The sequence below is a fragment of the Pyrus communis genome, chromosome 12 (assembly GCF_041283825.1).
Source record: "Pyrus communis isolate YQ-2024b chromosome 12, ASM4128382v1, whole genome shotgun sequence".
NCBI classification, from domain to species: Eukaryota; Viridiplantae; Streptophyta; class Magnoliopsida; order Rosales; family Rosaceae; genus Pyrus; species Pyrus communis.
The window spans coordinates 10430311-10458293 of NC_142576.1; the positions used below are offsets into that span (position 1 = coordinate 10430311).

Here is a 27983-nt window from a genome sequence, read left to right on the forward strand (position 1 = left end):
CCGGTATACGGGATGATACATCACGTGTTTTCATACAAATGATGGGATACATGTGTTAAAAAGTTAATAACTTAAAAAATAAAATTTCCCACCACTTATATAAAAACACATGGTATGCCCTCAGTATTTCCGGTACAATGAAATTTTTTTCGTAGTGTGGACCGCGCCTCAGGCATCAGGTTCTCGTTGGACCAGTGCAATGTCTTTTAACATTTTATTATTGTTTTTGTCCAAATCATTAAATAAAGTTTCTTGAAAGTTTTTTGGTAAAATTTAAATTTAAAGCTTTCAGTAATGTCCTTTAGAACACGTTTTTAAGATTTGTTTTAGAATTTATACTGAATCATGCATGAAATAACATCTTTAAATATATAGATGTAATGCCAACACAAAATATGAACTCAAACTTAAATTGTTCGGGTTTGGATTCAAAGCGAGGCTTCTTGTTTTTAAGGTTGAAAGGATGACAAAAGTGAGTTGATTTTAGAAAATCCACCTTGCCAATTCCTTTTGATAAAATTCCAATTATGCCTTTGCTTGCACCTTTTCTTTTTTATTATAAACGATATTCTACACTAATCTATACTATAAAAATGAAAAGTGTTTGAACCCGAACCAACAGTGTATCGGACAAAAATACCCTAACCAGGCAATCTATTTGCTTTACTTACATTTTATCAAAAGAAAGAGAACCAATATAGCAAAGTATTAACTATTAAATACTGAAAGAGAAATGACTAGCTCCACATTTCTCTAATTACTCTATGTTCATATTCTCCTGCAGGAACAGTCTTCTCATATGTAATTGTCACACATACAGTAGTTGTGAGTCATGAGGGTCCCTCAAGAATGTTAAATTTTTTATCAGGTGTTGCTTGCCCATCTTTTACATCTCTCAACATCTAATGAATTAATATGAATGAAACCCTTCGAAAATTCTAAACATAATATTACAACTTGTAAAACAACGGCATAACTTATAAGATGGAAGCCAATGACATTGAAACTATTGTTAATTTGTTTGGACATGATCTCAAAATCTTACTCCAACCCAAGTCCAGAAACTTCTACAAACTCGCACAAAAACTGAAAAAAAAAGAAAGAAAGATATATATATATATATATATATATATATATATATATATATTAACAGCCGTGACATGAGAAGAAGATGTTCATTTTTTGGACTCCTGCAGGTCTTTCTCCTCAGCCTCCAGATCCCACTCTTCAGTTATTGTTTCCAATTCAGGACAAGTTGAAGTCTTGTTGTGGGATATCAAAATTGTAGGTGCAACTTCCATCCAAGAGCACAACAATCTCATCTGCATCTGCTTTGCCATTGCAATTATTGATCAAACAAAAAGGCTTCTTAGTTAACTTCCTGCTCAGTGTGATCAGCTGTTTAATTCCAAGCTGAAAGTTACAGAAGTGGCTTTTTACTCAAATTGCTTCTGGAAAGAGATGAAGAGAAATGAGGTTTTGTCGCAGACTGTTGATTAGGGTTTTCTAGTAGATTGTTGATTGAGGGCTGTGGGATTTTGGGGTGAAGGGAATGAAGATGAAGGTGGCTTTTTATTGGAGTGAAATTAAGTACTCAATAATAATAATAATATGTTGGTGAGAAAAATGAGTGAAGGAGATTACACCAGCAGTTGCAAATAAAGTACGTCTCACAGTCTCACCCACTTATTACTGAAAGGCATGTGAGGAACATGGAAAATGTGGACAAAACAATTCTGATTTAACGTGTTTCTTGGCCCACAATCATAAAAAATAATCTACCTTGAATCTTAATGGCCAATCTATGAGGTGTCCTCCACTGTCCACCAAATTGCTTTAATTCCTGCATACAACAAAAGCCTGTTCCTATTTATGTGTGTGCATTATTTGTTCCAAAATTCCAATCGTTTTTAGCTGATCTTCGACTTCTCACAAACAATAATAATAGAGGGACAAACTTTACTACAAAAAATTTACGAACTGCAGATGCATGCAATGTGATATCAACGAGTAAGATTTGAAAAAATAAATTATGTACTTCATCACCTTCTTCTACATTCATTATTAGAATTTTGGCTAAAAGACATCATTTTCATTAGTGTCTATTATAAAGAGTGGACACTCACATTGGTGGCAAACCTCAATTGTCACCAAACAGCCACTAAATAAGAATACATGTCCTATGTAGAAGTCTTTATTGTTACATACACCACCAATATTGCATTGGTATGTATATGAATAGTACAACATTTTTATATTTTATAGTTATTTCTAATATTCAAAATATCTCATTCTCCCTCTTTTCATTGGCTAGATTTGCAACTAACGTTGGTGCCATTCATACTTATACGCACACCAATCCTATGTGTCTATATTAGGATCAGTGGCTTTGAAGATATACGCACCAAAGTGGGTGTTAATTACAACATACAGCTATCCAAATGGTTATATTTTGAATTGTATTACATGCATTTTAGTAATAGCTCTATACTATATTAAAACACATGTTCTTAATATAAAATTCACATGAAATTTAAATTTGCAAAAGGATTCACATTTCCAACCAACCACACTTTATATACAATGGATTTATCAATAACAAGGTTTGTGCTACATAAGAAAGCATATTACATTCAACGATATTGTCCAACACAACCAAGTACCCAAGGGTGATGACAGTGCATTTTATCCCACCTATGTAGCTATGCACATCCAATGTACATCAATCTAATAACTAACAAAATCCACCCAATTGGTTCTATGCCTTCCCTTTGGCATTTCTAGTATATACATCAAGTAAAATTCACAAAAAGGATCATAGTTAACTTTTCACTTATTGATGCCAATGACATTCACCATGCTCCACTGCATCTCTAGTCATCCTTCCTGCCTGAAGTTGCCACATAAAGACACCAGTTTAATATATTGCATATAATACCAAATCAAAAAACTAATATTCAGGGCAATGCTTGGTTCAAGATTGAATGTCAAAATATACAAATCTTTCCATATCCTACAACACTTTCATTGAATCAATACTTCCTATAACTATTACCTTAATCAAAAGTGAGATGCTATTACAGGCATTCTTCGAAGTCTTGGGCGTCTACATCGCTTTTAACTCGAACCTTATCATTATCACCAGTTGCATGTTCCACAACCTATCTATCGCACAGATCATGATCATGTGTTGAGGACATATCAAAGAAATAACGTGGCTCATTTTGATTGCAACGTGCCATTCAATATCTGTTGGATCTTGTACATAGAACACTTGTAGTGCTTGTGATGCAAATATAAAGGGGTCACTCGCAGACGAAATCTTATTGAAGTTAACCAATCTAAAGCCATATTTGTCTGTTTTTACTCCCTGCCCAGTATTTTTGGAAGTGCCATCAAACCAGTTACACTTTAATAATACCACTTTGCGTTTCATATGGTACTTGATTCCAAATACATAAGTCAGAACCCCATAATAGTTTACCAAACCAGTAACACGGTTCTGGTCATGTGGGCTAGCATAACTTGGAACATCAGACTGTAAGAAAACACCATAGTTTTGGTATTTCCCATTGGATTGTGTGCCTCTTACTTTAAACCTGAACCCATTACATACAAAAATCTTATATCTTTGACACCACTTACTAGGTCCATTAGCAAGTGTCACCAAGTTGTCAGTTGCCCTTGGATCACTTGATTGTTGCAATTGATTAAGAAGCCATCCTCGAGGGGAGAAAGACTATGCCAACACATGTCTTCACTGGTGTGTAGAGACATGTAAAGCCTTTGCAAGCGAGGTGTAATAGGAAAATATATTAGCACATTCCGAGTTATTCTCTTTTTACTGCTTGGTGCTGCGTCATCTACCTTGGTTGTATATCTGAACACACCATATGTATGACAAACATCTGAACCACTATTATGTTTCCAATACAGCATGCAATCATTTTCACATGCATGGATCTTTTGGTAAGGCAACATGAAATTTTTCAGCAATGCCTTTGTACTCATCAGCTTCTTTGGTAATGAATGACCATTTAGGAGATATGCTTGAAAAGCTGAAGATTAGCTTGCACTGCACTTTCGCTGCACCCATATAAGCATTTGTTTTGAAATACTCGTATGAGGAAATCCATTTTGTTCATACCACAACCCGGATATAATTCCGTGTTGGCGTCTTGCATTATGGCTTGAAACTTACGAGTATATGCAGGTATTGGAGCTTCCTGATGGGTATGATTATTAAATGGCATGCCACCCATTCCACTAGGACCTGAGAAATATCTTCAAGCAAGAGGCCTAGTTCACAATGAGGAGTATTAACACCAGCAATTTGTTGTGCAACTTGGCTACTTGGAAGAGGGTCACCAAATGTCTCTCCATGCCATACCCATGGGCCTTCCAAGTATGAACGGTCCATACCTTCAACAATTAGATGCACTGCGACTTCATTGTTACTCAACCATAACCTATTCAAGCATTTAGCACATGGACATTTGATGTTGCCATCATGAGAAGATACTTCCAATGAGTTTGAGATAAATTCTGCTAGCCCTGTTCTGGAATCCTTTGTAAACGGATTCAAAGTGGCCCAACTTTTGTTCATATTTCTTGAATATAATCAATAGTTTCCAGAATTGGAACAATAAGGTGCCTAATGATTAAGAAGTCAAGTAAAATATGTAACTGAAACAAATTAAGTAAATATAGTATGTGAATAAAGAGACAAAAATTTACAAACGCAACTACAAAGGAGAGTATAGATTGTATGAAAGAATCATTTGTAACATAAAAACAAAAAATCAATCGATTTTATGAGTGACATTGTATGTATGAGACTTGCAATAGATTTTAGGGTGCAAGGGATTATAAGAAGTTCATATAATTCACCAGAAGAAGGAAGAAAATATTTCATATACTCAATACTGTTGGTCGGGCAATCATTAATATAAAGAAGCTTAAAAATGGTGAACAAAAGGGGCAAGAAACTAGGAAGCCGATAAAGAAATTCTTTAGTTGAACCCTAAAATGTGATTAATTGGAGAATCAAACAGATTAAGAAGCATGATAAACAAATTGAACAGTTTGACATGAAAATTTTTGAATATTAAATATAAGAAACTAAAAATTACCTGCTGGAAATCCCCCAAATCACTTCTATGTCTTGCAACCCAATTTGATAGTACGTAACCCAATTGAAAAAAAAAATGAACTGAGGAGCTTTATCTGTTGAGAAATTGAGAGGGCAAGGTATGAGAAGCAGATAACCAGCATCATGCGAGTGGAGCTTCCTCTACCCACGCCCATTGCCAACTAAACGAGGTCGCTCACTGTCTTGCCCGCTACGCCCTATCCGCATCCTGCAAGTGCTCCTGGTTCGAGGAACTGCCTAACTTCATCATTGATGTAATACTAGCTAAGAGATGCTAATAGGGTCGAAGGCTCTGTCCTTCTATGGATTTTGACTTCTGTCTCCCTTTTGTTTTTCACTTGCATCTGTAGGTTTTCTTCTCAGGAGATTTCTTCTCCCCTTGCAATATATATCTCAGCTTTCAAAAAACAAAATTAACCAGCACCACTTCGGTGCCTAAAAAATAATTAATAAAATTAAAATGCAGAAGAAAAGCATTTTTAAGAAATAAAGCTATTTAACATACACCAACAGTTGGTGTCTCCATTTTGAAGGTCACCGATATCAGTAGCGTCCAACTATAAAGACACCAAAAAATACTAAGAGTGCTTGCTTTATGTCTGTGGTCACCAATTACAAATGATGTGCAAACATCAGTGTCCTATAGCCATAATTCTATTAGTGATTAACATTTTTGTGAATTTACAATCAAAGTTGAGTATTGGAGTCGCGCCCCATATTAATTGTGTTTGTAAATGTAAACCTTCAACATCTACTGCTAACCTCCAATTCATCAACACCTGCACTTCCCATAACCGGCCAAAATGTCCTTTTTTGGGTATCCCTAGATATTACTCTAAAGAATCAATTGAATCAAAATTCATTTCATCGACTAATTTTCATTAGATAAACAAATACACACGGTATTTCTTATAACTGCTTAAACAATCAAAATTATAATTAAAGAGAACTGTCAATTTTTTTTTTCGAATACAAAGAGAATTGTATTCTAGTTAGAGTGTCAGACAATTACCCATTCGCAAAGTGGAGGGATACCCAACAATTATCACACTTACTTTTCAGAAAGAAGATTCCCATTACGAACTATGAAGGCCCCCAATAGAATTTAGCACTCATGACACATTAACTTATCTGTAATTAAAATGAGAGGAATTGAAATGAGTAGGAATTGAAATGAGAAGAAGTTGGAATGAGGTAGAATCAGAATTAGAATATTCGTGTTGAAACTATTTACTTAAATTTTCAAGAATTGATTGGATGTTATGCTTTTGGTTATCATGTAAACGTATTTGTTGTACTATTGAAATTTACTTATGGAAGCACCAACTCAGTAACACAATGCATTTGCTGACAATTCATCACTAATTAAACATATTGATGACACATACAAACTGATCAGATCATGTTATAAAAGGAAATAGGGAAAAAAAATAGCATAATGCAATATTAAGACATATTTAAAAGAAGTGCCTTTTGCACACAGACAGAAGGTAACACAATATTAACATCCTCAACACCAACACAATAGTAGTAATATACAAATTCCATGCTTCCAGAAATGCAAAGTTTCTTAGAACATTGAGAAAACACAATAATTCTCTTAGAAATCATATGTTGTGGGAGCTCCTGAAAGAACCCAGAGCTTTAACAGCTCCTGCTCTCAAGATGTATTGGTGATATAAGGCAGCAATATCAGCTCCACTAAATGGTCCAACCCAGAAGATCCACTGAATAATTAAACAACAAACATAAGTAAATAATTAGAAAAAATACGAAGAATTAGAATTATTAACTTTTAATAAAAAATAAAACTAAATAAAAAAGTAGACGACTATAAAAAGTATTAAATTGCGTTATATACACGGTTTATTGTCTATTTAATGTCCGTCAATTTTATTTTTTATTAAAGTTTGTAACTAAGAGAGTAAGGTGAAAGGTGCATACTTGGTCATTCCAAGCCTTGTCATTGTTGTAGATCACTGCAGCTCCAAGACTTCTAGCTGGGTTGATACCAGTGCCAGTGACTGGGATTGTGGCAAGGTGAACAATAAACACATCAAACCCAATTGGCAGGGGTGCCAATACCTTTAATTCATCAACATAAACAAATCATTAGAGTCAGTAGTTAGAAATTAAAATCAATTTTCTTGAAACTGCTAACTGAAAATTAATTTATACTTACAGGGACATGGGAGTCTCTTGCATTTCTCTTGGGATCAGTGGCAGAGAAGACAGTGTAGACAAGAACAAAAGGTGCCAACAATCTCAGCACCCAATCCAGTGTCTGTGTTGTAGCCATCGGCAAGCTCATTGGCTCCACCGCCATACTTAGTATAGTAAGAACTTTGGAAAGCTTTCACTAGCCCAACACCACATATGACTCCCAATGACTGAGCCGCCATGTACAATATGGCTCTCACTAGTGATACTTTCCTTGCCAAAAACAGCCCGAATGTGACTGCAAGGTTTATGTGCCCCCCTACACATAACAATGCACATCTTAGTAAATCATAAGTTGGATGCTAACTTGGAGATGTTTTTGTGAGTAATGGATCTGGTGTTACTAATTCATTCAAATTATAACAAATAATGTGTGACTAGTGCTATTTATTTATTCAAAACCCGATTATGTTTCATTATCTATATCATTCCTACTATTAGACTAAACTCAAGAACTTACATTTGAGTGGATTGGTAGCACTATGTTAGCATGCCACTGACGCTAGAGATTCAAAATTAAAAGTTTTGTGTGTTAGTGCCATGGTATTATTAATCTATTTAATGATAACATTATCGGGACAACTTTAAGTGGTTGGCAACACCGCGTTAGCACATGTACGTGATGTTCTAGTTAGACCAAAAAATGACTCATTAAATAGGTTTTACTTAATTTTTGAAAATTATTAATGGGTTAGAGAAAGAGAGAATATTTGCTTAAGATTGAGATGAAACCCACCAGAGATGCCAGCAGTGCAGTAAACAAGGACAAAGATCATGCCAACAAAGGCCCAAGCAATACCAAGAATGCCAACACCACCACATTGGTCTCCGTTTAGGGAAGTGTTAGTCTGACTCTTGTATCCAATCACAGTGAGCACAATGACGTACAAGAACAAGAGGGTGGCAATGAACTCAGCTATGATGGCTCTGTAGAACGACCACTTCCTTAGCTCCTGTGCATCAATCAATAGCGCCGGTGGAGGGTCCTGGTAGTCCTTGGCCGAGTACCCACCTCTAATTTCAATGTCTTTGCCCATGGCGAGAGAGAGAGAGAGAGAGAGAGAGAGAGAGAGAAGGATGAAAATGAAGTGAGCTTACTTTAAGGTGTTGATGTTGGAAGTCGTTTGTATCTCTAATGGGAATATAGTGGAGAGTTTGGAAGGGTTTTTTATGGGGGGTGGAATTAGAGTGGAGTGGAACATGTAATTATTAAACTTATTGGGGTTGGCCGTCCAAGCCTTCTAGGTCACATAATTATTTTTCTTTCTTTGTTTTTAGGCAACCCTACATTTATCTCGTCTGGTTGGAATTCTTTAAAGACAATTCCAGTAAGGTCGCTAATGAACAATTAACTTCTAAAGTACAAGGTAAACTACTGTTTAATACTTACAAAATTGTTATTTATAAGTTCTAATTTGTATGCACACGTTTATGTTATAACAATGTAAACATACATAGAAAGCGATAAAAAGAGAGAATATAAGACGAGATGTAAACCCAATGTCTTAACTTCGTACTATTGTCAACTAACTAATCAGATACATGTTTGTGAATTATTTCATGTATATATCCCTTGAAAAAATTATATGCTTGATGAAGGAGTAAGTTGTAAAGATTTGTCCTCGTTATACAAGTGTATGGTGTGCATGTAAAGTTGAAAATTGATTCAATAACAATAATTTGCACTAACAACAAACAGATAAATCACTAGCTTAAGAGCTTAAGAGCTTGAACCATTGTCGGAGTGACACGTGCTCCATAATCTTTGGCAATTGCATGCCTCAGCCGCCGCAATGGAGGAGGACGAGGTGTCAAAATCACGTGATGAATGTGAAATGGTGAAGAAATGGACAAAGCGTGATTCATGCACCGACCATGCAAACATTATTCACCCATGCGGCACCGCCCCATCCAAATTTCTAACTCATAAGAAATTTTTTGTTGTGATGAGAATATGAGTGGTACATCATATGTTTTTATGTAAATAGTAAAAATTTTATTTTTTAAGTTACTAACTTTTTAACACACATATCTCACTATTTATATATCGACACGTGGTGTTCCATCTCGCGTGACAGTCATATTGAAAAATCTCTCCCAAGTCAGACCTACCTCACCCTCCGTTGATGCACTCAACCACTCATATCTAGACACGTTTCGCTGCTTTGGCCGTCATCAATCATTGTTTCCAAATTAATCTTTCTAATGGAGTTTAATTTTGTTCTTAATCAACATTATCCTGATTAAACCCTAATACAATTAACTAGTAGAAGATGAACCAGAGATACTAGAATTCCGACCAGAACTTTGTCTTGTTACTGTTGTGGTGTCTGTCCTTTATTTGGTAGTTGTGGGCGGAACAAGAAACTTGGCGACCTATGATTTAAGAAAAAAGAAAACCACCAATTTGGATTAGGGAGTTAAATTTTTCAAAGTATTGTAGAAATTCCCCAGTTTAGTTAAGCGATATTCGATGTTTACTTGCGGAAAAGGATCTTCGCCGAATCTTTTTTTTGGAGATTCGAGGGATTCCATGATTGTGATCTTTTATCGTACATCGTGCGGTCATTTTTCGTTAGGTACTATTTATATTTAATTTTAAATTTTAAATTTTAAATAATTTCTGACCGCGTGATGTATGATGAATGGTCACGATCATGGGATCTCCGGATCCCCAGGAAAAGGATCCATCTAGGATTCTTTTCCTGTACTTGCATCGATAAGGTTTCAACTTCAACTGAATAATATATTTGTAGTAATTTTGATATTAAATTATAGCTCGTTGTGCTTCAGTGTGAGTTAATGACATATTATAGAAGTTTCTTTGTAAGTATCTCACTATTTGTCAACAAAAGAAAATTAGAGTTTTCATAAAAAGGGTTTGGGCTAAGTTTATTTTAATAAAAAACCATGCTATAAATTTATTTAATGGAAAAGAATTAAATAATAATGAAAACCTTTTAAATTTTAATAAAAAATGACAAAAAAACTTAAATTTGAATGAAAATGACACAATTTTAATATTAAAAAAAAACCTGACGCGCAGGACCCGTGCATCCATCATAGACATTATTTATGAAACTGAACACTATTTATGAAAGTGAACAGTACTACACTATTTATTGGTCCAGTTTCATAAATAGTGCCTAGTTCTTAATTATGTTTCATAAATAGTGCCTAGTTATTGGGTCCAGTTTAATAAATAGTGTATAGTAGTTGGTATAGTTTCATAAATATTATCTCTTTCTTGGTCCGGTTTCATAAATAGTGTCTAGTTATTGGTCTACTCTTATAAACAGTGTCTAGTTCCTGATCATGTTTCATAAATAATGTCTAGTTCTTAGTCCAGTTTCATAAATAGTGTATAGTCTCATTTTATAAATAGTTTCTAACTATTGGTTTAGTTTTAGAAATAATGCCTAATTCTTAGCTTCGTTTCATAAATAGTGTCTACTTATTGGTCAAGTTTTATAAATAGTGTTTAATTATTGGGTCAGTTTCATAAGTTTGAAACTTAGACCCTTTTTGATCCTGTAAAAGAAATCTGGATCCTCTTTGTGAGGATTCCGGGGATCCGTCAATCTTGTCCGTTCATCGTACATCGTGCGGTTAGAAATTATTTTAAATATTTTTATTTAAAATTAAACACAAACAGTACTTGAAAAAAACTGATCGCACGATGTACGATGAACGGACACGATTCACGGATTCCCAGGATCCTCGCCAAAATGATTCGGAAATATCCTATTGGCTGTAAAAGCACCCATTGCGCCAAAAACTATGAACTCAGAAGTAATCCTTTAGATCAAAACCTTGAGAATATTATGTTATCAGTAATTATATTTAAAAAACTGTTTTTACTTACCAAATTAAAATTCCCTTACATTTTTTACACCTACAATAATTAAATGTAGCTCTTCATCCAATTTCTTGAGCTTAGGTGTCATCTTGGAGAAATTTTTTCTTGTGCCCGTAGAACAAATGGTACACCACATGTTATTATGTAAATGGTGGAAAATTTTATTTTTTACGTTATTAATTTTTTAACACTAGAATCTCACCACTTGTATAAAAACACGTGATGTACCAACCCGTGTTCCGGGCACGTTGAAAAATCTCTCATCATCTTGATTACTATTGGGAAACAACACCACAAAAATAAAATTGAGAAATGTAATTCAATTTGAAATTTTTTTCTTATTTTAAGCCAAAAAAAAACATGGCTCCAGAAAATCTGGAGCCTTCTAAAGAAGGTTGAAATTACAAAAATATTTCTGACTCTAAACGTTAATAACTTCTTCGCTATAACCCCATTTCATGAACGGTTTGCATCTTCCTCGAAAGGTCTACGGATTTTAGGAAATAAATTTCCAAACTTCAAACTTCATAACTAGTTTAATTGAAAACTAAATTCAAATAAATAAATATAATTTCCGGTAACAAAATTTTAAAATTCCTCAATTAAATTTTCATAACCATAAATTGATTTATTTTCGATTTTTTCCACATATTCATAATTATGAATATTTTATTTCATATATTTAAATTTTCAGGGTATTACACTTGTGGTGCTCTTGGTTTGGGCGGTGGTGATCGGAAATTTGTACACCATGTGTGCATAGTGAGGAAGGGGGAAAGAGAGAGCAACAGGAGGGAGAGAGAAGAGAGAGTTACGAGAGAGAGAATTTTAAGTGGGGATGAGTGACACATGGCAAGAGAGTAGAGGAGAGTTTGTATTGGTGTGGGCCCCACGGGCTAGAAAAATTATAAAAAAATTAAAATGTCAGGCCAAAAAATTTTAAAATAATAAAATACCCAAAATTCAAATTTCATAAATACCTTGGAGTTTCATAGTTCCGTAAAATCTTCATCGTAGCTCCAAATTCGATTCCATTTGTGCTTACACGTTCGTACAGTCGAGTACTTTGAGAATAAGGTAAATTAATAGCTCATACATGTCACGAAAAGACTATCAACGAAAGTCAACAATATCGCCTCTAGAGGCATTTTCGTTAAGTCGCTCTTTTAAAATTAATAAAATTGTAAAATTAGGAAGGGTTTGCTACAAAGTAGGTGTAGCCTTTGGTGTAAAGATATTTTCACTTTTTTTTTTCTCTTCACTTGTAAGTGAGAGGTTTTAGATTTGATTTTTGCCAAAGGCGAATTTGAACGACATTATTACTAATCCATTGTGAGACTAAGCATATCCCCCTCCCCTTTAAGTAGATAACATTGTTTGTTAAAAAAAATTAAAAGAGCTCCTACAGACTTCTTTTTAACCAAAACATTCAATAATTTTTATTTAATGAAAATGACAAAAACTACACAATAACTCAAGTTTTATTACCATTAACAACAACAAAAACTAAAAACTGAAATTGTTCGGGTTTTGATTCAAAGCAAGGTTTCTTGTCTTTTAGGTTAAAAGGGTGACAAATGTGACTAAATTTAAGAAAATCCACCTTGTCAATTTCTTTTGAAATAATTCCAATTATGCCTTTATTTTACACCTTTTTTTTTTAATACAAACGGTATTTAACATTAATCTACACCAAAAGTAATGGAAAGAAAATACCCTAAACGGGGCAATCCACTAGCTTTATTTACATTTTATCAAAAGAAAGAGAACCAAGATAGCAAGAGTTTTTTTTTTAAGTACAATAGCAACAGTATTAGTACTGAAAGAGAAACGACTAGCTCCACATTTGTCTGATTACTCTAAGTTCATATGCTCGCGCGGAAATAGCATATTGTACATTGATCTAGCTAGCTATGGAGAGAGGATTCTCGCCGGATCCTCTTTGTGAGGATTCTGAAGATTCTCTAATCACATCCGTTCATTATATATCGTACAGTCATTTTTCGTCAGGTACTATTTATATTCAATTTTAAATAAAAGAATTTAAAATAATTTCTAACCGCACGATGTACGATGAACGGATATGATTTGAGAATTCTCAGGATCCTCACAAAGAGGATCCGACGAGAATCCTCACTTCTAGCTATGCACTAGAATATTAGTCACCTATGTCATATTATATATGAATCCGGATACTCTTTGTGAGGATCCTGGGGATCCGTGAATCGTGTCTATTCATCGTACATCGTGTGGTCAGAAATCATTTTAAATATTTTTATTTAAAATTAAAAACAAACAGTACTTGACAAAAACTGACCTCATGATAAACGATAAACGGATGCGATTCACGGATCCTTAAGATCCTGACCAAAAAGATCCAGAGAGGATCCTGTGGGGTCATATATAGCCAAAATCATTTATGCTATGTTTGGATGGAGTGTTTGAGTAGCAGCTTTGTTGTCATTGAGTATAGTTCATTGTAAATATCATATTCTAATGTTTTATTTAACATTCCTCGTCCAAACATAGCCTTAGTTTCGGCGAAGCTCAAAAATGATTTCAATTAGGATGAGGTGGGAGTCATGAGTGTGCCTCAAGAATGTTAAAACTTTTCAGATGTAGCTTGCCCATCTTTTACATCTCTCGTGTCGACAGAATTGCAGAAATCTAGTCAGTTGATGATGTTACTAATCACTCAACATCTAATGAATCAATATGAACGAAACCCTTTGAAAATTCTAGCCATAAGAAATACCTTACAAGATGGAAGCCAATGCCATTGAGACTACACAATCTTGTTAATTTGTTTGGACATGATCTCAAAATTTTTGTCCAACCCAAGTCCAAAACTTCTACAAATTCACACAAAAATAGAAAGAAAGAAAAAAAAAAAAAAATATATATATATATATATATTAAGAATCGGGACATGAGAGGAAGTAAAATGGTCATTTTTTGGACTCCTGCAGGTCTTTCTCCTCAGCCTCCAGCTCCCACTGTTCAGTTATTGTTTCCAATTCAGGACAAGTTGAAGGCTTGTTGTGGGATATCAAAATTGCAGGTGCAACCTCCATCCAAGAACGCAACAATCTCATCTGCATCTGCTCTGCCATTGTAGTTAGTGATCAAACAAAATGGCTTCTTAACTTCCTGCTCTCTGATCAGCTGCTTAATTCCAAGCTGAAAGTTACGGAAGTGGCTTTTTACTTGAGTGCTTCTGGAAAGAAATGCACAGAAATGGGGTTTTGTTGCAGATTGTGGATTAGGGTTTTCTAGTAGTGTATTGAGTGAGGGCAGTGGGATTTTGCGATGAAGGGAATGAAGATGAATGAGGCTTTTTATAGGAGTTGAAAGTAAATACTCAATAATTATAAAATGTTGGTCAGAAAAACGAGTGAAGGAGATTACGCCAGAAGTTGCAGAAAAAGTAGGTCTCGCAGTCTCACCCACTTACTACTAGGAACATGGAAAATGTGGACAAAACAATTCTGATTTAACGTGTTTCTTGGCCCACAATCATAAAAAAAAAAAAATCTACCTTGAATCTTAGTGGCTAATCTATGTGTGCATTATTTGTACCAAAAATTCAATCATTTTTTAGATGATCTTCTACTTCTCACAAAAAATAATAATAATAAAAAGACAAACTTTACTACTAAAAAATTTACAATGCGAGTGAGATTTAGAAAAACAGACCGTATACTTTCATCACCTTCATCTACATTAACACTCCTCTGGTGCATTTAAAATCATAGTTGAATATTGAAACCACGCCTCATGTTAATTATGTTTGTAAACGTAAACTTTCAACATCCACACCCAACCTCCTATTCACAACACCTGGCCTTCCCAAAATTTTTTTTTTTTTTTTTTTTTTTCAAATGATAAATATTTTTATATTAACTATAGACGGAATTTGAACCTACGCCGTTATACAAGAACTCAATGTATTTCCACCATTGTGATAACCATCTACTTACCCCTTCCCAAAAGCTTTCAAAATGTCCATTTTTTTGGTAGCCTTAGATATCTTAATCTAAAGAATCAATAGACTTACCCATTTGACAGTGGAGGGATACCCAATAATTATCACACTTACTTTTCAGAAAGAAGATTCCCACTATGAAATATGAAGGCCCCCTAAGTAACTTAGCACGCAATCTTCTTGTTTCAAGCTTGCAAATTATCACTAATCCTGACAAGCTGCAGTTTACAGATGCGACATGTTAGGTGGTTATTTCGGGCACGACACATTATATGACTTTAACAATGTATGAACATGGAACCAATGTGTATATGATTGACATGATTAACACTATTAAACTATTATTACATTAATAAAATAATTACTTTTCTCATTTTCTTATGTATAATATAAGTTATTGTAGTATTTTATGTTGGATATATGTCAATAATCTGTGATAAAATTATATATGCTAATAAATAATAAATGCAAATAGGAAATTAACAGAGTATAAACAATGAAATAATATTGAACATAATTATTGAAGATCGAGGCTTGCATACCACAATGTCCTTGAAACAGAAATTTCGTCCCTACTCAGTGCTTGTAGTTCTACGAACGTCTGCTTCACCAGGATTCAACGATCAAGTCAGAATTCCAGCACTGAAAAAATTGACTTCTAGCGAATTTTTATGTGGTTCTCTCAGTAATGATGTTTTGGATTATAGAAGAAGAAATTTTTTTTTTTCCTGTATTCTGTTGGGAGACATCTTCTCAGATGGGTGTTTTCTTTCTGCGTTTTTACACTCTTCAGATTTCATTTGAAAAGATGAGTCTGTTGGTAAAAAAAAGTGAGCCCAATTTTAGTCTTCAGACTCCAAGGGTGAGCCCAATTTTAGTCTCTAAGGCCTATCACTCCAATCACTTTTTATAAGAGACAAAACTTTATAAAGTGAGGAAACCTTTTGGGAATGGCAAATGTGGGACAAAGAAATTTCTAGTCAAAATTTCCAACATTTTATTGTTGTTTTTATATCGTTTTGTTTGGTGATCAAAATGTAGATTCATACGAATGCAACACATTAATGGAATCTGAACATAGATAGTTTTATTATTTTATTATTATTTTACATCGTCTGAAACGTATAGTTCCATATTGTACTTTTAGTTTTAAAAAAACTACGTTTATATACAACAAAGTTGAAACTAATTGCATATTTACAACAGTAATACGGTGTTCACTGGACAATGTTCAAAGAAGAACTTCCACTGGATTGGATAGGACAGAATTGAAGCCCTCTGTTATCAGAGCCATTGAAGTTCCTTCCCTTTCCAATGGCCAGATCCCGGTTCCAATCACCAATTCCATCGTAACAATCCGGAGCTGCGATGAGATGCATCCAGAGGCCATCCATCTTCAAATTTGAGACCATAAGTTTTCATCAAGGATGAATAAGTGAGCATAAAAGTTAACTAGTCATCGTCACACTCCTCGACGCTCTCTTCAAGAATCGTCTCCAAACTAGGCGAATTCGAAATCTTTCGCGGGTAAATGACCGGTGCCGGAGCCACCTCAATCCATGCATTCAAGTTCCTCATTCGCTTAGCCATTGAAGCTTGAAATTTAAAAGTATTCTCTTCAATGAATTGTGATTGCAAAGAACTAACAGAAAAAGATGACTCTCTTCCTCCTTTATGTCAAGAAAGAAGAGAGAAAGAGCTAATTTACGTTAAATATATCAAACAGAAGGGTTTTTGTCAATAGGGAACTCAAGAAGTTGGGAAATTGGTATGAATGTTAAGGCGTTTATATAGTGGGAAATCTGCAGCATTTCTGGTGGTAATCCGCAGTTCAAGTGGGTAAAGTTGGAAAACGACTTGTAGCACAACCTCAAAAACATGAGGTGAAAAGTCTAATTAAGGCATTGTAACAGACACAAAACTTGCCGGGTTTTTTTGGCAAACGACTTAAAACCTGGGAATAGAAGATACGTGCAAGGAAAATAAGGAGAACCAACCAACAAACTCCCACTCTCTCACCGGATTTTGTCCTTCACTTTTTCATTTCTGTGGTAACAAACCACTGATCTGCGATCGCATGCGTTACACAAGAAACTTCGACCATTCACATGGTCTCCTTTAAGACTGACCTCTTTTCCAAATGAACCTAACCTCGATAGCACATTCATCAAAGAGATATGACAATCTCTCTAGCTTGCACACCCTCTTCACCATTGTTTTATTCATGCTTGAAAAACTACTTTATCAGCCCGCTCCTTCTAATGGAGATTCTTAGCGGCCATAGATCATATCGTGAACTCTTTCAGACCCTTAGTTTTGCTTGGTCGGGGCAAAGTTTCAGCCTGCTTTCCACCGAATATAAAAAAACCTTAAGCTGCCTAACAGGCTAACATCCCAGCGAAGAGAGTCATTATTTGTGTCACATCTTCGAATTCAAGAGAAGGCTTTCCTCTTATCTCTCAAATTATAAGCATTGAAAAAACTATTGCACACACCCCTCATTCGCCTTAATAGAAGGTAACGCAAATTAAGCCCTTTTGATCCCCCGAGAAGCCTCCCGATGAACTTTTATAATTTTCTATTATATAACAGAAAATTGAATTATAAAAAATATAAGGAAGAATATCGTAGTTACTGCACCTTGCGTGGTGTCTCCCAATCCACCATGGCTTACACGCAACTTCTCTTGCCATCGCCAATCTAGTGACCAAGGAACTACACCTTATGCAAAGCGCCTTTTTCACATAGTGGATCTTCCATTATGATTTGGAATCGGTCATAGTCTGCCAAGAGGGCAACAAAGCACCCAAGAATTTTCTGCCAAAGTCCTTAACTAAGTTACATAGTTGTTTTAACACCTTTAGGCACTCCTGTAAAACAAGTCCTCCCTCAGGGAGAGTTCTTATTCGTTTATAAGAAAAGCCCCTTTAGTAGTAAGGTGGTCCAGTAAAATTTAGTACCTTAACTCCACAAAGGTAAGAACGGGTGTGCTCGAAGAGGGGTTAGTGATAAAGTTTCCCAAAATATTAGGTAAATAAGCAACTCATGTTGAAGTCTTAGGTCTAGCACGTTGCATCCTTAAGCCCTCCGATCACTTGGTCAATACCAATCCTAAGACCAAATAGTATCTCAAAAGAGTACATGCTGTGAAGATGCAAACTACCTACACCTGGACAGAGATACCCTATGAAGCTTCACTGTTCCCTTGGATTGGCTTGGGGCCTTTCCTAGCGCAGCTTTAGGTGGAATGCGACCCTCTTTCAAGAGGCCCCAGCCATCAATGAGATGCCACTCGAATTAACCTTGTGTCAAAACCTACGAGCCAAGGAACAAACTCAAGTAAACAGTTTCTATGGGGCGTAGGCCTGCCAAAAGGTAACAGAGGTGTGTTTCCTCAAGCCAGACAGAGATCGGCCTTCAAGTGCAAAGCCAGAAGGGAGTTTGAGTGCAAGACGGGCATGTCGAGCAAGGACAAAAGTTGTCCTTAGTGATCCGACAGTGCCAAGTGAAAGAACCGTAGCTCTAACATATAAAAGTTACTTTAAGGATAACACGGTGATCTTCCCTAAGAGCTCACATCAATCAGACCAAACAACGACTGATATCTAAAAATATCATTTCTTGGAATGTCGTTAAATATATATCTTCTATATCGTAAACTATCAGATCGAGTATTACTTAGATGTGAAACTTGCAGACCTATCGGACAATATCTAAATTGAGAGAAACTTACCGACACTAAAAATACTATTGGCAGTAACGCAAGCTAATATTGTCCTAACCATCATACATTACATAGCCTAGTATCACAACAGGTATCACAACATGATGGCTTCCCATGGCGTGGAACTTCTCCACACCAGGAGAAAAAATTGCATAAGGAAGATTACCAAGGAGAAAAAATTCCCGTTTCTTATTATACCCTTCGGTCGACACGATCACTCAAACCACAAGACAGACTAGTGAGCAATGTTATGAGAACTAAAACATCGGCAACAAGATCACTGATATGATCTTAATGACATCTCAATTTCAGAGAAGTGATTTTGAAACGAAAATCCATGTTTGATAACTAATAAGGTATCGGGTCACTTAATAATCCTTTATTATTTTAACCAAACATCCAAGTACACAAGCTGTAATCCCAACTTCATGATGAACAAATGCAATTAACAGAACATATACATTTGAATTCGCATGAGGGGAAAACAAGCACAATTGCTCCAACTCAAACTTGTAAGCAAAACGTGAAAATATTCTTGGAATACGACCATCATTTGAACAATTGCATCATAATCCAAAACACAAATGCATAAACCATCTTTCAAACTAGATTTCACTATAATTCCCACTATAAACCCCATCAAGTCAATTGTTTACACCAAAACCATCAAATTTAACATCGAAATGCTAAATCATCCGTGAGTGATTTTAAAGAGATCATATAACACAAACCCTGCAATATTCATCCACTCATCACTCAACAAAAAGCAAAAATCAATCACCACACAATCATTCATGAGCATAAAGAAAATGCATTTCAACATTAAGCAACAAAATCAGGTTCATAAATTAACACTAAGGCATTACAGCTCCGAATTCGACCAACGATTTCAATGCTCTATAGAAATTCATAACTGGGAAACCAATTTAGAATTAAAACCCAAAAATATGAAATTTTTATAGAACCCAAAAACTGACTTACATTATATAAAACCAAAAACATAGCTCATCAGTCCAAGGGAATTTCGACATCACCGTCGGCAATCTCCTGCTGAAGATCCTTCGGGTCCTTGCCATCTACGGTGCACCCTACCGAAACGCAAGTGCCCAGAATCTCCTTCACGGTCCCGGCCAACTCCTTCGCCATGGACCTGTTCCTCATCACCTTAGCAATCTCGATCACGTCGTCCAACGAAATGTTCCCACTGTGCTTGATGTTCTTAGTCTTCTTCCTGTCGCGCTCCGGCTCCTTCAACGCCTTGATGACGAGCGCTGCGGCAGAGGGGACGACGGAGACCTTGGCCTGACGATTCTGCACGGTGAGCTTGACGGTGACTCTCAGGCCCTTCCAGTCCTTGGCAGTCTCCTTAGCGATGTCTTCTCCGATCTTTTTGGGGGAGAGACCCAAAGGACCGATCTTGGGAGCGAGCGAACTTGCGGCGCCGACCTCGCCTCCGGTGACTCGGACGTAGACATCGACGACCTGAGAGGGGTCGAATTTGGGAGGCATGGCTTCTTCGGCGGCGCTTTGGGGGCGTTAGGGTTTTGGGGGGAGGAGGCTGAGTGAGAGTGAAACGTGTGGTTTTTGAAGAGAGGTTCATATACAGCTAGGGTTTTGTGTGGATTTTGGGGGAGCCGCAAACGGAATGACGGAATTGTCCTTGGGCTTTGTCGGGGTTATTCTGTTGGGCTTTTTAAACATTTTGAGACCCGTGATCCAGTCATAAAGACGTTGGTCGAAGAAGCCCGTTATCCACGGGGCACCGATTTGTCCGACTTTAGCCCAGTAGGTCGTAACGGCATTCGTAAAACAATTGAAGGAAAAGTTGAACGGAATGTGAAAGGGGCAGTGAAAAGAAGGTCAAGCGTTCGATCATGGTGAATTGATTCCGAGGGTCCGCACACTAGGGACCCGGAGAGGATCCTGGTATGGATGGCAGCCCTGGCAGGTGTGAGAGTGGTGGTTAGAGATTCGGGATCTTCCATAAAGGTCGTTACCGGTTACTTATTATTAATTTAAGATTTTAACTGTCTGTCTTTTTTTTTAACCAGGAATAAAAAGATAGAAAGAGACATCGAATCTAGCTGTAAAAAAAAATTCGCCTGGAATAAATTGAATGGAAGTATCATCAGTTGATGTGGTAATCAGTGGTGGATCCAGAATTTAGTATAGGATGGTTCTAATTTTAAAACTCCAAAAAAAAAGACCAAAATAATATTGAAAAAAAATTAAAAACAATAAAGTCACTATCTGTCTATCAAAATAAAATAAATATTTTTGTTGTCTTGAAGTATAACTACACAATGTGTAACACTTGTCGTGAATGCGAGACTATCAAAACTCTTGCCATTAATACAAAGACAAACACTGTGTTTGATCACTTGAGTGACAAGTCCTCACAACATGCACTAATAAATAAACTAGGCACCCCAAGAAAAACTTGCATAACTAAACTCTAATTAGGGTTTTGGGATTGAAGAGAAGAATGGAAGACATATGCAAACTAGAGGCTAAACCCAAATGCCAACAAAGATTATAGGCCCACTGGGTAGCAATCAGCAATAAGCATAAAGGAGGAGGGTAAGTTTAAAGTTTTTTTACTGGTTGGAAGAGTTGAGGAATCCCAAAGGAAAAACAAAATGATTACTTGAATGAGATTAGGACTCCCTTGATATTATCTTTTGTTGAAAATACTAGTGGGTTAATGAATGCCCACAGTGATATTGAAAACATTGGTAGGTTTTTCAATACCCACATGGTAATGTGGACTTTGGAAATGAAGGAGATCATATTTTTCAAAAGTTGTGTGTTGGAGTTGCTCTATAAATATAGCACTCCGTGTACTATCAAAATACAAAGTAAGAAAGGAAAGATCAATAACATCATTATCTATTCCTACCTCCTTTATTTGTCATCCTCTTGTGCTATAGTTACATTGTAATATTTTACACCTGCTTCGCTCTTGTCATTACTAAATGTTATTTCTCTAACTTTGACCTATTTATAATACGTTAACAGCACGACTCTCTAAATATAACCATTTCTCATTTCTCTTCGCCGAAAGAAATCATTCATTTTCACCGAACGAAAAAAAAAAAAGTTTCCTCTAAGAATTTTACTGTTCATCTTCTTCCTCTGCCTCAACTGCTGGATATACCCTAGTGAAGAATTGTTTGTACGATGCCTGCTTTTAGTTCTCAACCTAACAGTTACATATATCTTTGATTTCTTGTTTGGTGTAGATATTGATTACTAACCTAGTGTTTATTTATGTTAATTTTACTGCGATCCAAGATGGTGCGGTACAATCGCCCATATTGAATTGCAAATTTAATCTTACTGCAATCCAAGATGGTGCAGTATCATGGCCTATCTTGGACTGCAGATCTAATTTTACTGCAAATTTTAGGTAGAGCGGTATAATCGCCTACCCTACCATGCGTATTTAAATTTGCATGTTGTTTAATTTCATTGCAATTTTAGATGGTGAGGAATAATCGTTCATCCTATGTTATGAGAATTGTGCGGTACAATCGCCCTCATCATTAATCATGTAAATCTCAAGCTAGAAGTTTCAAGTGCTTATCATTTTGGCTTGAAGATCAAAATGAAGAATTTGTAAGAACCAGAAGTTTTAACACATCTCAGTTTTCTTTCAGAAAAGAAAATGGCGAACTTGGCAAAGCTTGATGTTGTTGCCCTGGATATTACTGGGAAAAATTACCTTACCTGGGTAGTGGATGTCAAGATCCATCTCAAGGCAGGGAATCTTGCAGAAACAAACAAGGAGGAGAACAGTGCATCTTCTCAAGATCTGGCGAAGGCCATGATCTTTATCCGTTGCCACCTTGATGAAGAACTAAAAAGTGAGTACCTAACGGTTGAAGATCCGTTAGCTCTCTGGAAGGCATTAAGAAACAGATACAATCACTAGAAAACGGTGATTCTTCTAAAAGCTCATTATGAGTGGACTCACCTAAAGATCTAGGAGTCAGTGGCTAAGTACAATTTTGCAATGTTCAGAATTAGTTCCCAGATGAAACTCTGTGGGGAAACTATCACTGAGGAAGGTATGCTGAAAAAGACTTTCATCACCTTTCATGCATCCAACGTGTTCATGCTGCAGTAGTATAGAGCGCGAGGTTTCACTAAATATAACCAGCTGATCTCTGTGTTCCTGGTTGTTGAACAAAACAATAAGCTCCTGTTAAAAAATCATCATTCCCGACCTACTGGATCTGCACCATTCTCAAAAGTAAATGTTGTTTCCCTCGAAGTGAACGCCACATCCTCTTGTGGCAATAATCATAAACGAGGATGTGGTCACAGGTGAGGACGGTGGAATGGGAAAGGCAAGAATCATGGTGTCTAGTTTCACTACCAGGTTCCAAGGCATAATTTAGGCCCAAGCTTCAAAAATGTAAATCGCCACAAAGGCAAAGCTCATATGAACAATGCTCCCTAAAACTCTGAAGGAGCCTGCTATAGGTGTGGTGGTAATGGGCACTGGGCGCGTACTTGTCATACCCCAAAACATTTGGTGAATCTGTATCAAGCCTCCCTCAAGTAGAAGGGTGTCGAGACCACTTTTCTTGACCAGGGTAAACCAACGGATATACCTGATCCAGTGTGTAACTTATCAAGGCAGTTGAACACAACTCACCTGGATGTCTTGGACTTCATTGTGGAAAAGGGGAATGAAGTATACCGATCTGACTAAATCATTTATGTTTGATGTAGTGAATTGTAGTTCAAAACTAGCATTTCAAATTTAATAAAAATGACATTTAAATTTCCTGTTATAACTTGCTTTTAACTGTGATTCCCTTACTCAAATAGCATGGATAAAAACTATGGTCATTCTCAAAACATGAGAAATAGCGGAGATATTTATCTTGCAGATAGCGTAACCACGCATATAATACTTTAAGATCGAAAATATTTCTCAAGATTGATGCTTACAAAAGTAAGGGTAACAACAATATCAGGGCAATTAGATGTGATTGAAGGCTCAGGAAAAACCCAGATTATGTTACCAAATGGAACAATATTGTCCATACAAAATGCGTTGTATGCTACTCGACCTACTCGAAATTTGTTGAGTTTTAAAGACATACATTTAAATAGATACCACATTGAAACAAAAAGTGCAGAAAATGTAGAGTATCTGTGCATTACCTCCAATGATACCAGAAACGTATATTGGAGAAGTTGCATGGTTTGATGAGTGGATTGTATTATACATACATAAAGATAATTGAATCACATACTATCATGAACCAGAAGTTCATTAATTCAAAAGTTTACATGCCTTGGCATGACTGTCTGGGTCACCCAGGATCTACCATGATAGGTAGGATCATTACCAACTCTAATGGAAATCCATAATTGAACATACACATTGCTATCTCAAATGATAACCCTTGCAAGGCTTGTTTTCAAGGGAAGTTGGTAATTAGACCATCACAACTAAAGGTTGATATTGAATCCCCATCATTTCAGCAAAGAATTTAAGGGGATATTTATGGTCCTATTCAACCATCCTGTGGACCATTCCGATATTTTATGGTTTTTGTTGATGCATCTACCCAATGGTCACATGTTTGTCTCTTGTCTACTCGGAATATTGCTTTTGCGAGACTTCTTGCTCAGATAATTAAGTTGCAATCACAATTCCCAAATTACCCCATTAAGTCAATCTGACTTGATAGCGCTGGTGAATTTACATCTCAAATTTTTTATGATTACTACATGACATTGGGCACTGGTGTTGAACACCCCATTCCTCATGTCCATACTTAAAATGGTTTAACAGAAGCATCGATCTAGTGGCTTCAGTTAATAGCCCACACTCTACTCATGAAAACAAAATTGCCAGTCTCCGTATAGGGACATGTTATCTTACATGCTGCATCATTGGTTCAATTAAGACCTATAGCCAAGCACTAATATTCTTCAGTACAACTTGTGTTTGGACATCAGCCAAACATTTCACATTTACGAGTTTTTGGTTGTGTTGTTTATGTACCTATTGCATCACCACAACGCACTAAAATGGGACCTTAGCGCGGACTGAGAATTTACGTGGGTTTTGATTCACCATTTATCATTAGATATTTGGAACGCTTGACAGGTGATATGTTTACAACTCGTTTTGCTGATTGTCACTTTAATGAGATAGTTTTCCCGTCGTTAAGGGGATAAAATACCGTTCCAGAAGAACAGAAAGAGCTGACATGGGTTGTTCCCACCTTATCTCATTTTGATCTACGTAGCACTCAATGTGAAAATAAAGTGAAAAGGATTGTTCATCTTCAAAGTATTGCCAATTAAATGCCAGATGCATTTAATGATGTTATGAAAGTGACAAAATCACATATACTAGCTACAAATGCACCTGTAAGAATTGATGTCCTTGTTGGACAAAATAAAGTAGCAGCGAATGATTCATCTAGTGCACGCCAGAAGCGTGGTAGACCTCCAGGTTCAAAAGATTCAACCCCCTGAAAGAGAAAGTCAAGGGCACAACTGAATCCAAATGAAATCATTCAAGAAGAAAAGATGAATGACACATCCACAATTCATAATTCTGTACTTTCAGAAAAAGAAAATGTCATTGATGAGACACATGTACCCGAAGAAACAGAGGTAAATGAAAGCAAAGAAATCCCTATAAATTATGCATGAACTAATGAATTGTGGGATCGGAATGAAATAATCATCGATGACATGTTCGTATTCGCACTAGCCAATGAAATCATATTAAGTGATGATCTTGAGCCCCGCTCTTTTGATGAATGCAAATAGAGACAAGAATGGCCTAAGTGGAAAGATGCAATCCAGGCAAAATTAAATTCCTTGGAAAGGCGAAATGTTTTTGGACTAGTAGTCCAAACTCTGCCTGGCGTAAACCCCGTGGGTTACAAATGGTTATTCACAAGAAAACACAATGAGAACAACGAGATTGAAAGATATAAAGCATGACTCGTTGCACAAGGTTTTTCGCAAAGACCTGGAATTGATTAAGAGGAGACATACTCTCCTGTAATAGATGCAATTACGTTCCATTACTTAATAAGTTTAGTGGTTTCAGAAAAACTTAATATGCGACTTATGGATGTCATCACCGCATATCTATATGAAGAATTAAATGCTGACATATATATGAAAGCCCCATAAGGACTTAAGTTGCCTGAAACAACTAACAAACCACGAGGTATGCTCTCAATCAAATTAAGGCGATCATTGTATGGGCTGAAACAATCTGGACGAAAGTGGTATAATCGTCTGAGTGAGTCTTTGATTAAAGAATGATACATCAACAATGTCATTTGCCCTTGTGTGTTCATTAAGAAATCCAACTTTGGATTTGCTATAGTGGCAGTATATGTCGATGATATGAACCTAGTTGGAACTTCTGAAGAACTCAATAAAATTGCTGAATATCTGAAAAACGAATTTGAAATGAAAGACCTTGGAAAAACAAAATTTTGTCTCGGCCTAAAAATCGAGCATTGTGCTAGTAGAATTTTGGTCCACCAATCAGCTTACATTGAAAAAATATTGAAACGATTTAACATAGACAAGGCTTATCCACTTAGCACACCAATGGTCGTTCATTCTTTGGACATTAAGAAAGATCCATTCCGTCCAAAAGAAAATGATGAAATGGTCCTTGGTCTAGAAGTACCTATCTGAGCATTATAGGTGCTTTATTGTATTTATCACAATGTATTAGACCAGATATAATTTTTTCAGTCAACTTGTTAGCAAGGTATAGCTATGCTCTAACAATTCATCATTGGAATGGAGTCAAAGATGTATTGCAATACCTTCGTGGGACAACAGATATGAGTCTCTTCTACTCAAAGAAATCCACAAATGACCAGGTCTTTGTTGGATATGCAGAAACTGATTTTCTCTCTGATCCGCATAAAGCCCACTCACAAACTGTATATGTGTTCAAGAATGGAGATACATCAATCTCTTGGCACTCAACAAAGCAAACATTAGTTGCTACATCTTCAAATCACTCAGAAATACTTGCTTTACATGAAGCAAGTCATGAATGTTCATGGTTAAGATTAATGATCCATCATATTCGGAATTTATATGGTCTAACTTCAAAGACAGACACTCCAACTGTCATTCATGAAGATAATGCAACCTGTGTTGCTAAATGAATGAAGGATTCATTAAGGCTGATAAGACCAAACACATATCTCCAAAGTTTTTTAGTGCACTTGAGATTCAGAAGGCTAAAGTTATTGAAGTCAAACAAATCCGTTCCAATGAAAATCTGGCAGACCTGTTAACCAAATCTCTACCAAAATGCACGTTTCAGAATATAATGCAGAGTATCGGATTACGTCGACTTACCAAACAGCTAAATTTAGAAAATGCGGAATCAGGGGGAGCATCCATGATACATGCATGTTGTACTTTTTTTTTACTTCGATTAAGATTTTTCCCACTGGGTTTTTCCTATCAAGGTTTTAACGAGGCAACATAAGCATAACAATCCAAGTAAAGTTGTACTCTTTTTCCTTTACTATGGTTTTTTCCCACTGGGTTTTTCCGAGTAAGGTTTTAACAAGGCAACTGATGTTGATACGTGGGCATCCAAGGGAGAGTGTTGAAAATACTGGTGGGTTAATGAATGCCCACAGTGATATTGAAAACATTGGTAGGTTTTTCAATACCCACATAGTAATGTGGATTTTGGAAATGAAGGAGATCGTATTTTTCAAAAGTTGTGTGCTGGAGTTGCTCTATAAATAGAGCACTCTGTGTACTATCAAAATACAGACTAAGAAAGGAAAGATCAATAACATCATTATCTATTCCTACCTCCTTTATTTGTCATCCTCTTGTGTTATAGTTACAGTGTAATATTTTACACCTGCTTCGCTCCTATTATTAGTAAAGGTTATCTCTTTAACTTTGACCTATTTATAACATCTTTCCCTTTTTCAAAGTCTTTTAATTGATTTTTACTTTGAAGTGGATCCCACCTCAGCCACCAGTGTGTATGGATTGAAGA

The 27983-nt window shown here is 36.1% G+C and overlaps 2 protein-coding genes and 1 pseudogene across 3 annotated transcripts; all 3 read right to left on the bottom strand.

Annotated features, from left to right (window-relative positions):
• Window positions 1–2532: 2532 nt before the first annotated feature.
• LOC137745231 (aquaporin PIP2-2-like) lies at window positions 2533–8553 on the bottom strand (annotated as a pseudogene). Its single transcript, XR_015954169.1, has 5 exons — window positions 8109–8553; window positions 7335–7631; window positions 7097–7237; window positions 3056–6879; window positions 2533–2890 (listed from the first exon to the last, which is right to left on the bottom strand). The product of XR_015954169.1 is annotated as an aquaporin PIP2-2-like (transcript).
• Window positions 8554–16281: 7728 nt separating this feature from the next.
• LOC137746300 (uncharacterized) lies at window positions 16282–16982 on the bottom strand. The gene has a single exon (XM_068486377.2). The coding sequence runs from the start codon at window positions 16804–16806 to the stop codon at window positions 16669–16671; it is 138 nt and encodes a 45-aa protein (XP_068342478.1). The 5' UTR covers window positions 16807–16982; the 3' UTR covers window positions 16282–16668.
• A 2753-nt stretch (window positions 16983–19735) lies between these two features.
• On the bottom strand, window positions 19736–20523 carry LOC137745122 (large ribosomal subunit protein uL11). Its single transcript, XM_068485006.2, has one exon. It carries the CDS (start codon window positions 20447–20449, stop codon window positions 19949–19951), a length of 501 nt encoding a protein of 166 aa, XP_068341107.1. The 5' UTR covers window positions 20450–20523; the 3' UTR covers window positions 19736–19948.
• Window positions 20524–27983: the final 7460 nt, after the last annotated feature.

Excerpts from the sequence above, each read along its gene's own strand:
- LOC137746300 (XM_068486377.2), bottom strand. The coding sequence starts at position 16,806 with ATGGCTAAGCGAATGAGGAACTTGAATGCATGGATTGAGGTGGCTCCG.
- LOC137745122 (XM_068485006.2), bottom strand. The coding sequence starts at position 20,449 with ATGCCTCCCAAATTCGACCCCTCTCAGGTCGTCGATGTCTACGTCCGA.